At 40.1% G+C, this 13,689-nt stretch overlaps 1 protein-coding gene across 1 annotated transcript in view; it reads right to left on the minus strand.

Annotated features, from left to right (window-relative positions):
* Window positions 1-6,417: 6,417 nt before the first annotated feature.
* The window catches only part of LOC144674520 (zinc finger CCHC domain-containing protein 2-like), a 68,916-nt gene continuing 61,644 nt past the window's right edge, over window positions 6,418-13,689 (minus strand). Inside the window, exon 14 of the mRNA XM_078535830.1 lies at window positions 6,418-8,678. Coding sequence (XP_078391956.1) covers window positions 8,626-8,678 — 53 coding nt within the window. The 3' untranslated portion in view covers window positions 6,418-8,625. The remainder of the gene's footprint in view (window positions 8,679-13,689) is intronic.

A 13,689-nucleotide genomic window follows, 5' to 3' on the forward strand; every position in this document is an offset into this window, starting at 1 on the left:
AAGTGAAGGATTAACTTTTGAACTTTGGAAATGATTTTTGAAAGGCCAAACAGCCTTTTTATTAAGGGTCACCTATTTATCCATTTGATATTTATTAAACGAGCAGTGCTTTTAGCCTTTAGTGTTACAGAGACAGCCACTCTCCTCAACCTCTTGGAGGAATATGGCTCTGGGTTTGTGCTTTACCTTCAATGTTGAAGGTCTGGTTCAGATATCTGGAGCATCTGCCTCCTTTCATTGTTACAAAACCTGCCCAGCAAATAAAAGTTTTAGTTTTGCCCCAATCCTCTAACCACAGTACTAGATCAAGGATTATACAGATACTAGTTTTGTGATAACCAAGGAGAAAACTAGCACATGGGGGCAAGCATCTCAGTTGGCAGGATTGGGTCAGAGTGGACTGGACTATGGCCTTACCCAAGTACTTTGCCATTGGCTGCCCTATGGCTCACCCATCAAATACTCGATAGCCTTTGTGCCAACTCACCCAATCCAAATTCTTAACCCACCTGAAACATTATTCATCTGCCCAAGTACCTCTAAGCCCTCCTGTTTGCTCTAGACATTTCCTGGTCTCCTGGCTCCCAGTTCTGCTAGATTGCTTCCCTTGTTCCTCTGTCCCCACACATGAATGAGCTTGCTGTGTGCTCCTTCACTCAAGCTTCAATTCTTCTCTTAAGCACAGGTGCTCAAGCTCAGAATCCCAGTGCTCACATATGCCTTCCCCCATGCAGTTACTCCAAAGTCCAGCCCTTCACACTTTTTCTCACCCTTCCTCCAAAACTCCAACCTCCCAACTGCTAAAGGCCAATGTTCTCACAGGGCAATCCCCTCACCCCAGGAACCAGTCTAGTTGAACCTTTGTTGCACTCCCTCTAAAGCAAGTTTATCCTTCCTTAGGCAAGGAGACTAAAACTGTACACTGTACTCCCAACTGTTGTCTCACGAAGCCCCTGTACAATTGTAGTAAGAATTCCTTACTCTTGTATTCTAATTCCTTACCTATATGCTTACTTTATGATTCATGTACAAGAACACCCAGAATAACAAGTATTACAGAGACTAAACTCCCACCTATAGAATATTTTATGGGTTTAAAATGCCCGAAATAACATTTAGCATAAAAGAAGCCTGTGCTACTGAGAAGCCTTGGGTTTAAGTTATACACCCTCCATTGGGCCATCACTGAATTACAATTTGCAGCAAACACCTGTGCTTCCTATTCCAAGCATCTTGCACTCACGTATATGCAAAGTGAAGAAAATTTGCAGGAAATGTTTGTATAATTTCCTACAGGATATAAAAGGTACTGGTGGTTGCAAAACAGATCAACAAAATGATACCAGAACTGAGCGATTATATCAATCAGGGAAGGATAAACAGGGTGGATCGCTTTTCTCGAAGAGAAAGCAGAGGACTGACCTAACAGGTCTTCAAAATTATGAAGGGCTTGACAAGGTAGACAATGTTTCCACTTGTATGTAAGAGCAAAAATAGAGTCCATTAATGTAGTCGCCAAGAAATCAAAGAGGGAATTCAGGAAAATTTCTTTACACAGCGAGTGATAAGAATGTGGAACAGGTTACCACATGGAGTGGTTGAGGTGAACAGTATAGATGCTTTTAAGGGGAAGATAGCCAAGTACATAAGGAAGAAGGGAACATAAGGGTATGTTGATACATGGTTTATACACAGTTGTGTGGCTAGTTGGATGAGGAAGGATGAAGGAGACGTGAGTAAATGATAAATGCGAGCATGAACTGGTTGAGCCAAATGGCCTGTTTTTGTGCTGCATATTCTATGTAATCTGGATATTTTATTTAATTGTGAATTCTTCTATTTTTCAATGTGTAACAACAATTGAATGAGCTTTTCCTTTAAACAGACCGAAACAGACTGCAGGTTTTGGCAGAAAAATTAAGACTTTTTATTTAGAAAGTGAAACAAAAGAGAGCGTTGTGGGTGGGGAGGGGGGGTGGGGGGAAGAGTGCGGAGAAGAGGCAGGTATGATTACATGTGTCTCAAAATTCTTCCAGATATTCATTGCTCCCTTCTTCCACAGTCTAGCATCCACTTTGTGATTGCATAACCTCTGGCTCGCCGCGCAACACCATGGGGAATCTCCATCAAGTGCTGTTGTAAATGTAGCACATGTCCAGCATACACAAAAAAATACTAATTGCCTCAAATTTTCCAGGGACCAATAAAGGAACGTTTACATCACTGTCCAAATCATAGACTTATTTCAAAGCCTGTCCAGTTACCATGTGCACTCCCATATCAGCCCAGTAAGTGTAATGGGAGATAAGTTATTGTTTGTGCATTGTGACTGCAACACTTGCCACATTTTGGTGTCATAGTATATATAAACTTTATGTCACATTAAACAGCAACAATTCACAATGGAAGAGAAATGCAATGCATACATTATCCAGGGGTTTCAACATAGTTGAAAATAGCCACCAATAAAAAGTGAATCAAGTATGACTCACTTTACTATTGTGAGCACTATCCAAAGCTATTCAACATGAAAATCCAACTGGGAAAATTTGTTCCTGTCTAAAATTAATGTTCATTTTCTTATGCATGTGCCAGATTTATTAGGTCATGAATTGGACGGTAAACAGCAAACATCTGTATTCTCGGTTATAATAAAAGGTCAGTTTGGTAAATAATCAAATTAAATAGAAGTGACATTAACCAGCAGTCGAGTTGCTAACATGGCTTTTTAAAGTGATCTTGAAGAACAAATAAATTATAGTTATTTGGCTGCTTGTCAGCAAGTCAATGACGATTTGCCAACTAACCTTTAGCTGCTTTAAATTTTGGTGAGTTGCTGCTTCCTGCTAGTAAAAACCTAAGCAGATTTATTTACAAAAAGAAACAAAAATCTGCTCCAATATCCAAACTTCAAAGAAATGACAGAATTTCCTGCAGGGCTAAGAGGAATCTTACATCTGAAATTTGGTCCATTTGATCAATATATTATAAAATTCTTCTTTAGCATACATTGGAGGAGAAATTTCTATGCAAACAAGCATAAATCAGGGCCCAAGGAAACACATATTCCTTCTTTATGTCTTATAGTTGAAGTTTCAGGTAATCTAAGAACCATTCACGCACATTAGGCACAGCACCTTTAAGAAAATGGAATCATGGAAGCTTTTTAAACTGAGTGTACATCATGCTGGAGTCATAAAAATGCATTCAAACAGAAAGCAAAGTCATTTTCAGTAAGGATACTGCCCCAGGAAAATGAGTTTCCTGTGGCACTTAAAATTTTGGCCATGATTTTAAACCCTCTTGGAACCAGTGCAATTAAAGGAAATTCACATGAATAACTCTTTAGCATGAGGTGGGGCCACTATATTAAGTCATGATATATATGACGCAAGGATCAATAGACAGGTTTAAGAGATGCAGGAAATTTAGGTGTAAGCACACAAACAAACATATATGTACAATCAAGTTTTTTTAATACTGGGTATTCACTTTATGCCTCGATTATGTCCACCTCTGGGCGCAAATACACAGGAAATTCCACTCGAGGATCATGCTGCAAATATACTTGCATTTTTTTAAAAAAAGCAACAAATCAGGAGTTAGGATTGAGATTCAGTTTCCATCATGATCAAATGCAAATACTTTGAACTTCCATGATCTGAACTTTGGCTTGAAAAATTGAGGAAACAATGAATTCAGATTTGAAACTGCTTTTAGACCAACTGAACATTTAAATCTCAGATGTCTAATCGTAACTCAGATTGCACAAACTGACCTAACTTTGACCTGAGCCAACCAACATAAATCTAGCATACACACATACTTCTTACCTAAGCTATGGCTCAGAAATCTGCTGTAACTAAACTAATGGATGCAGGCTACCCAGATAATGCAATTTCCTTGGATTTCAAAAAAGACAAATCACAAGGGTCTGAATGGGGTTATAAAGAGAAAAACACGTGCATTTATGCAGTAACTTCCACAACCTCAGGATATTCTGAAGAGCTGGACAATCAATGAAGTACTTGCAAAGTGTAGTCATGGTTGTAGGAAATGTCACAGCCAATACGCACACAGCATGATCCCAAAAACAGCAATAAAGTAATAGCCAGGTCATCTGTTATAGCAATGTTAGTTAGAATCATAGAATGCTATAGCAGAAGGCCATTCAGCTCATCATGCCTATGCTGGCTCTTTCAAAGAGATAACCTAGCCCCTGTTCTTTCCCTATGGCCCTGTAATTTTCTTTTTCCCTTTCAAATAATTATGCAATTCCTTTTTGAAAGTTACTATTCAATTTGCTTCTACCAACTCTCAGGCAGCCCACTTCAGATCACAACTTGACTCGTGGCACAAAGAAATCTCGTCTCCTCTGGTTCTTCTACCAATGACTAAATTTATATCCCTGGTTACTGACCCTTCTGCCATGTAAACAGTTCCTCACTTAGTCAATCAAAGCCCTGCATGATATTGAATACCTCTAATAAACTTCTCTTTAACCTTCTCTGCTCTAAGGAGAGCAACACAAGCTTCTCCACTCTCTCCACATAACTCAAGTTCCACATTACTAGCACCACCATTATAGTAAATCTCTGCAGCCTAATGCCTGACATCCTTCTTAAAGTGCAGCGCACAGAATTGAACACAATACTTCAGCTGGGGCATATCTGGTGATTTAAATAAGTTAAGCATAATTTCCTGGTTTTGTAATCTATTGCTCTAGCAATAAAGCCAAAGGTCCTGTATGCCTTTAAAAAACATCCATCAATGTGTCCTATCACTTTGAAAGATTTGTGTACATACACTTCCAGGTTTCTCTGTTCCTACTCCCCTTTTAAAATTGTGTCCCTTAGTTTTAGTTTCCTCGTTAATATTTCCAAAAAGCATATTTTCCACTTCACTGTATTAAATTTCATTGTCATGTGTCTGTCCATTTCACAGTTTGTGTCTTCCCCTGTTTGCTACTGTCCTCCTCACTGTTTAGTACACAAGCTCCACATCTTCTACAAACTTTAAAATTATGCTCTGTAGCCAACGTTAATATATGCCAAGGAACAGTGGACCTGATGCTGGCACCCACTATTTACCTCCCTCTAATATAACTGGAAAAAGCCTGCCATTTTTCATTTACCGTTTCTCCAGTCAGTCTTGGTTTCCAACCCACCTGGACTCTTAAGCTCAGTGAAATTAACTTTTGTCCAAGTTGAGTTTTTTTTAAATTCGTTCATGGGATGTGGGCATCACTGGCTAGGCCAGCATTTATAACCCATCCCTTGTTCAGAGGGCATTTAACAGTCAACCACATTGCTGTGGGTCTGGAGTCAAATTTCCTTCTCTAAAGAACATTAATGAACCAGGTGGGTTTACAAGACAATCATGACTTTTAATTCCAGATTTTAATTCCATCTGCCATGGAGAGATTTGAACCCGGGTCCCCAGAGCATTATCCTGGATCTCTGGAAAACTAGTCAGTGACAATACCACTATTCCACCGTCTCCCTATAAGCTAACTGCTTATAAAGATAGATACGAACAGAGATTTCTCAACCACAGTGAGAGGTTGTTTTATAAGTAGCATTCTGTACCCTGAGCTCTGAAGAGTTATATGGATTCAAAACAATAACTCTGTTCCTCTCTCCACAGATGCTGTCAGACCTGCTGAGTTTTCCCAGCTTTTTCTGTTTTTATTCTGTACCCAGGTCTGGTTACGACAGTATAATTTAGAGACACATTTTTTAATTACTGGTCAATTTTCTGGTATACCAGAACACTTCAATCAGGTTTTGATAAAAGGATGGCTATTAAGTCTATTCTTCCACCACTGAACTATATCTCACCTTACCTCAGACATAGTAGTATGTAGGTAAAATGCTAGTGACCTAGTCAAGTAGCAAGCACAAGCAATGACCATCAAAAGGAAAGTAAATCGTTTTCCCTACACAATTCTTGCTACCAATTGTGAAAGTTATGAGGACCAAGAATTAATGACAAAACTAGTTAAAACAAAAATCTCAATATGATTTCTCTGTGAAAATAAGTACAGTGGTAATCAAAATATTGAGTACATGGATAATGGGAAGAATCTCATGTACAAGATAGGCCTTCCCTTTTATAAGGTTGGTATGGTCTGGTATCAGATATGGGCATGGTTACTATCCCAGTAACTGCACGTTCATAAGGATGGACATAGCCCCAGAAACCATTTTTGCAGTTGACAGAACATTAAATTGGAACCAGCAAAACTGTCAAATGGGACAAGTAATGACAACCAAGTTAAGGATTCAAACACTACCCTCTTAATGTACAGTCTTTTGCTAATGGAGTTACGAGACAGATAATAGCAAAACAAGTTTGGTTATTGGGTTTATGTGCACAACCTACAAGAACAGTGCTTAAAATGAGAGGAAACTGTAATAAAAGATTTGTATAATTTTTATTGCTATTAATTCAGGGAAAAAAGTTGCATAAAATCCAAAAATTTGTTCTAGAAATATAAGTGACCTTTCCAGTACATAACATCTTGAATATCAAAGAATACAGTAAACATATGAACGAACTGAAGGTAGCAACGTACCTCCTATATACAGTACATAAAATTAGTTCCAATATAGCCACCAAGTTATTTACACATTGTCTTACAGGGTCACGTGGCTTACCATTTTTAAATCTTTGAACTCAACAGCACAGTCGCACCAAGATAGCTGTTTTGTATTCAATTGGTCATCCAAAAAAAAAGTGAAGTAAAAGAAATGTGCTTCAAGGAAAATAAAAGCCACACTTCATCCTCTAGCGATCTGGAAATAACAATTAATTGATTCACATGGGTGGCATTAAAAAGGCCCAAATGTCAACAGGTATTTCTCACATGCTAATAAGAAGTTTGGGTCAATGTCCTAGCTACTCAAAGCAGCCTGACTAGAGTAAGCATAGACAGATGAAGTCAACTGCAATTTTTCTCCCTAAAAAAATACTCTTTGATGACAAGCATTTTGTTGACACCAGGGCTTTAAGACAAGACAAAGGCCTCTTAAGAGCCTACAAACAAAAACACATTCAACTCCTATGACACTCACTCGTTTTCAAGTCAACAAAATACATCAATCCACTCAAAAAGAGTGGGGACTCTATACATTTATAAAAAAGCAGACTGCTGCATGCCAATATCACAGCTCCATTTATCCCCATTAATGTTAAAGGAATGCCAAGGGTCACACTTGGACAGCACTAATTCAACCTTACGCTGTAGGATGCAGCAACCCTCAAAAATGCCATCATCTTGCGAATAACCTCAGTGCACTTTTAAGAAATAAACCTGGAAGCAGAATAGTGCATATTGGCTTTTATCTCTCCTTTTAAAAAAAAAAAGCAGCAGCATAAATCAGTGACAACGCTGACATGATTAATACCATCTACAAATATCAAGCATCAGTCTTCACATTATAGTAGTGGCAAATGCAAGTGAAATGGTGAATTCACTACCACGTCAAATCTGCAGAGATCACGCTACCTACAATAAATATCTTAAGTGGTTTTTTTTAAATCATGGAGACATGTAACCTTTTTTCTGTATAGCTATGAGTAAAATAAAGTTTGTTTTACATTCTAAAATCCAAGTAAACACTGCCCCAATATCGGTTTCAGCTTAGAGCCTTTTTTTAAAGAAGGAAATCAAGTAATATCCGTTGCAAGTTTATGGTACAGTATAAAGATGGGATTCACAAAAATGATTGTGGCTATTCAATGGTTTGATCCAAAGACAAACTGAAAAACATTCACGCTTTTGTCAAATTTAAACAGTTGTTATAAATATCACCACCAAAAATTAAAGTAACAAAGGTAATTAGCTGCACTAAATAAAATGCTTTAAAATCTGTCCTTTTTTTAAAGTCTAAAAAGAAACTAACCAGACAATATTCTGAAGATTGTTTTTCCTGTTTTTTTTATCTAGATTAATACAGGCACTCAATTTTCCAAAGATTTTTCTCTTCAAAAAAAGACAATATAAAAGGCATTACCCTATGTCAATGTCTATATTTACTCTTTTATCCACTATGCCAAACAGAAGTACTTTAAATTCATGCATCTACTTTTGAAAGCGGAGTGGTTTCTACATCAACTGAAAGAGAAACAAAAAACCATGAAACAGAGAGGGAACAGAGACTCGAAATTTGAAGACAACTTGACGCAGACAGAAGATGTACCATGATGCAAGATGTGACCTGGCATTTTAACCGGCAGCAGTCTGCTCATTCCAGCCCAGTGTCTTTATCGGACAGGTTGGTTCTCAAACACTGCCATAAATTATGAACAAACAGCGAACATTGCACGTGCCACTTGGTATAATACATTCATCAGTGCAAAACGAGAGGTCAATATTGTAAGCATTTCTAGGTCGACTGCTCTGTTTGCTTCATGAACACTGCAGCCAAAATAGGTCAAGACACGTTCATATATGGGAAAAATGCCACAATAAGTTCAAGACAACCCAGACTTCAGTGACCATGTACTAATCCCAATCTAATGGAGAAAACCGTTTTTGCTTGACTAACAGAGCATCAAGTGTATTGTTAGGGTCAGACCCACATATTCAGGCTCAATGCTAAGTTGACATAATTTTCTAGCTTAGTCGGCTGAATCCAAATCATGAGATGGAGCAAACTTTAATTTGAAGGCACCTGAAAATGAGAAAAAAATTGGTTTTATTAAAAAGCCACTGCAGCACATTCCAAACATTTATTACAAGATACAGTGAAGAACATTGTGAAAGCCATGTCATTAATCTGTGGAGAAAGTTTCCATTGCCATCAATTACATCTTGCTGTAGTTTGTACATAAGATTGCAATACGGTATCCATAAGACTACTAAAATGCTACTTTGGCCAAACGGCTTGCATGGTAAAGGATTCTTTTTGGTGGGGATAGGAAAGAGGGGAGGCAATGGGAGTTGGAAACAACAAGGAGGTTAGGGGAAAAAAATTAATCACTAAAATCACTTTAGCGTGGTCGAGGCACAGAACAGTACCTTTTGCCAACTTTAATCCCACCCACAGATTTTTAAAAAAAAAAAAAAAATTTGACTAGTCCAAATGCCTGTCACACAATCAACGCTCACTTTCACTCATGAGAAAGATTGTGGGAGGATTTCTTACTTTTGGGCAGTGAGTGTGAGTGATGACATTGAGATCAGGGTCTGAGAAACAGAAGAGAGATTCTTCTGCTTGTCACCATGATCCAGTCAAAAGCGAGACCCACACTTGACGTTCCCAGTTAATCACCCCCAGCTTTGTTTGAAATTGTAAAACCAAAGTGAAGGGAGTGGGCTCACAGTTCATTACACCAAAGATTAAGAAAATAAAAGGAGAAAACAGGGCTGTAATCAGGAAGCGTGGCTCAGCGAGTTTTAAAAGACCTGAAATTTTCGGATGGAAGACTACGGCAGGGGAGGATTTCCTGGCTCTGAGGTCCAAACAAAGAATAAGTTACATCCAGGGGACCGCAGTTTCCATCAGCGAAAAGCTAAATCAGTTGGCAGGTTCAATAATGAAGTTTAATTTATACTTGAGATGACCTGAGCCACATTTCTGGAAAAGCAATGTCAATTTAAAGTTCCATTTGTTTTCTCATTAATGTGCCTTGAACAAGAGAATCTGAGTTAATTTTTACATTTTGTGTAGCCACACGTCATATGCCCAACAACCTCAAATAGAAAAGGTTTGAATATTGTTGAAAAGACAGACTCGTTACCAAAGCTTTTCATCTTGCGACTGCTTTGGCAGCAGGTCTCTCTTCTCAGCAATATTCAAGTTCTGTACTAGCAAGAAAAGATTCAGTACAACCATGAGTTCTCATGTCCTAGGCTTTACAGATTGCTTTTCCCAATCAAACGTTTTAAATGTCTGGTGCACTTAGAAAATACTGTATTTTCAATTCCTTCTTTTGTTTTGTGGATAGGTACTTAGTTCTAGAACACCTGCTTTGGTCCAAAACAATTTGTCGGTGGACATGAGCAATTTTTGTTTTGAGGGTAAAAATACAAGGTGATGATAACACATGCTTAATTGATTTAAGAAACTACTCTAGAATCTGTTGAGCAACCCCCCCATACTTTTGTCCTGTTAAATGAGCAACACAAACAGCAGTCTGCTCAGCACGTTAAACCACAACAGATCATGGTGTAGTATGTGCCTTTGGTTGCTGTACTTTCTGCATGCGACTTGCTGAACAACTAGAGAAAGTAAGGCAGTTCTCCAAATGCAATCAGGCTTTCAAGGCCATTCTTGCAAAAACTTACTCTGCCCCAATTAAGACAGCTTCCAACTGTACACCATTTCAGATCGACCATCCGGTTTGTGCAGCTCCAGCCTGGCCGACAGCCAGCCCTGTGAAAACCCAATCTTGATGAACAAGAGCACAACAAACTCTGGTCTGCTCAATGACATGGTGTGGCCTCATCACTTGTAAAACACAGGTTAAATTTAATCGCAAAGACTATGCAGATGAGGGAGCCTCTCATCCTTCCCCAGCTTCACCCCCACCCCTCCACCCCATTAGATTGTAGATGACTCGAGTTTTTGCCTCCAATACACAACTCAGACAGTCATTTTCAGGCTTCCACACTGCTTTCACCCATGTCTCATGTGTTACAAATATACTAGGGACAATTCTCTGACTGTACTCCTGGTGTGAAGCCTGGCAGCATATAAATTGAGAAACCATGCAGACACATCCCATAATCTCCCCATCCCCTCAAAGAAAACTGGGAGCATGCTTGCAAAAATTCTAGCAGACAGGAAACCATTGGGAGAAACTCCCAGAAATGTGCAATTTGTAAAATGAGCCCTTGGGAATCATTGTTGCCCCCTCCCCTCCACCACTTCCCAGGGTCCCAGTAACCAAGACTGCAGCAAAGTGCTTCCAGACTTTCCAACTTATGTAAAACAGCCTCAAACTTTGTGCTCTGCTTATTTGGGCAGTATGGTTCAGTATGCTGCTCATTCTGCTGTTTACTCCTCTAGAATGTTCAATGCTAACGCTGCCATCAATCCCAGGAATCTTTCTGTCCCCCCACCACCCACCAACCCTGGCCTTCTCAGAGCATGGGTACATAATTATCTTCTCCAAGCACCTTATACCAACTCAAGTGATAATGACTCTCTTTGTAAATGGCGGGGGGGGGGGGGGGACTTTGTTCCAATTAGTTTAAAAACTGAATGCTGGCTTGTACAACAATGTGGTGGAGTACAATTACACTTGCAATCACCAAAAATTCTAATCTCAGCTCTGCAGTTGGATTGATAGAGTCAGGGTATGAAGAGGGAAAACAAAATAGTATTTTTAAAAAAAAATCTAATGTTGAAAACAGTTCCGTCATGGAGGTTTCAGGTGTATCTCAGCCCATATATTCAATTCACTGTTGAGCAAAAAGAGAAGAACAAAGAACAAAAGTACAAAGAACAAAGAACAGTACAGCACAGGAACAGGCCCTTCGGCCCTCCAAGCACCCAGTAGATTAAGTACCTTAAGTCCGGTCAGTGGTCAGGGTCAGCAGGGTGTGACTGCAAGCGAGGCAGGTAGAGGGATCATGTGTTCAGGAACAGAGGAGCCTCAGCTCTTAACCTTGTCCAACAGGTACAAGGTACTTGCTCTCTGTGTGGATGAGGAAGAGGGCTGCAGGGAGGATGAGCCAGCTGATCACGGCACTGTGGCACAGGAGGCCATTCAAGAGTGGGGAGCAAAAAGACAAGTGGTAGTTGTAGGGGATTCTATAATTAGGGGAATTGATAGCTTCCTTTGTAAGCAGGATCGAGAGTCCCGCATGGTATGTTGCCTGCCCGGTGCCAGGGTGAGGGACATCTCTGACCGGCTTGAAAGGACATTGGAGGGGGAGGGGGAGGATCCAGTTGTTGTGGCCCACGTCGGGACAAATAACATAGGTAAGACTAGGAAAGAGAACCTGTTTGGGGATTATCAGGAACTAGGAACTAAATTAAAGAACAGGTCCTCAAGGACCTGTATAATCTCCGGATTACTACCCGAACCACGTGCAAATTGGCATAGGGACGCGAGAATAAGGGAAGTAAACACGTGGCTAAAGGAGTGGTGTGGGAAAGAGGGGTTCCATTTCGTGGGGCACTGGCATCAGTATTGGAACAGGAGGGATCTGTACCGTTGGGACGGTCTCCACCTGAACCGATCTGGGACCAATGTTCTAGCGAAAAGGGTAAATAGGGTGGACAACAGGACTTTAAACTAGAAAGTGGGGGAGTGGGGGGGGGGGGGGGGGTAAAACTCCAAGAAGTATGAATAATGGGAAACAAAGCAGCAGGTTAGCGTGTGGGGGAGTGGATTCAACTTCATGGAAAATTATGAAAAAACTGAAAGAAAGGAGAGCCCAGGAGAGGCTATTAAAGTCTCCAGAACACAAAATAGGACAGTGTTTGGAAAGGACTAGGAATCTAACTTCAAGCACATCAGATAAAGGGACAACAATGAGAAAGGGGACGGGAAATACAGGACTGAAGGTGTTGTATCTGAATGCACGCAGTATATGAAATAAGGTAAATGAGCTTGTGGCGCAGATTGAAATTGGCAGGTATGATGTGGTGGGCATTACGGAGACATGGCTGCAAGGGGATCAGGACTGGGAGCTAAATATCCAAGGATATACATCCTATCGAAAAGATAGGCAGGTTGGCAGAGGGGATGGGTTTGCTTTGTTAGTAAGAAATGAAATTAAATCAATAGCAAGAAATGTAGGGTCAGATGATGTAGAATCTGTGTGGGTAGAGTTGTGGAACCGCAAAAGGTTAAAAAAACCATAATGGGAATTATGTACAGGCCTCCGAACAGTAGTCATGGTGTAGGGCACAAGATACACCAGGAGATAGAAAAGGTGTGTAAGAAAGGCAAGGTTACAGTGATCATAGGGGATTTCAATATGCAGGTAGACTGGGAAAATCAGGTTGGTAGTGGATCCCAAGAAAAGGGAATTTGTGGAATGTCTACAAGATGGCTTTTTGGAGCAGCTTGTGGTGGAGCCTACTATGGAACAGACAATTCTAGATTTAGTGATGTGTAATGAGGCAGATTTGATAAGGGAGCTTAAGGTGAAGGAACCCTTAGGAGGAAGTGACCATAATATGATAGAATTTACCCTGCAATCTGAGGGGAAAAAGCTGGAATCAGATGTAACGGTATTACAGTTAAATAAAGACAACTACAGAGGCATGAGGGAGGAGCTGGCCAGAATTGACTGGGAGATGAGCCTAGCAGGAAAGACAGTGGAACAGCAATGGCAGGAGTTTCTGGGAGTAATTTGGGAGACAGCAAAAATTCATCCCTAGGAAGCAGCATACTAAAGGGAGGACGAGGCAACCATGGCTGACAAGGGAAGTCAGGGACAGCATAAACGCTAAAGAGAAAGCATACAATGCAGTGAAGAGCAATGGGAAACCAGGGATTGAGAAGCCTACAAAGACCAACAGAGGACAACTAAAGAAGAAATGAGGGAGAAGATTAAATATGAAGGTAAACTAGCCAGTAATATAAAAGAAGATTGCAAGAGTTTTTTTTTTAAAGATATATAAAGGGTAAGAGAGAGGCAAAAGTGGACATAGGGCCGCTGGAAAATGACGCTGGAGTAGTAGTAGTGGGGAACAAAGAAATGGTGGAGGAACTGAATAGGTA

This window comes from Cetorhinus maximus, chromosome 3 (genome assembly GCF_964194155.1).
Source record: "Cetorhinus maximus chromosome 3, sCetMax3.hap1.1, whole genome shotgun sequence".
NCBI lineage: Eukaryota > Metazoa > Chordata > Chondrichthyes > Lamniformes > Cetorhinidae > Cetorhinus > Cetorhinus maximus.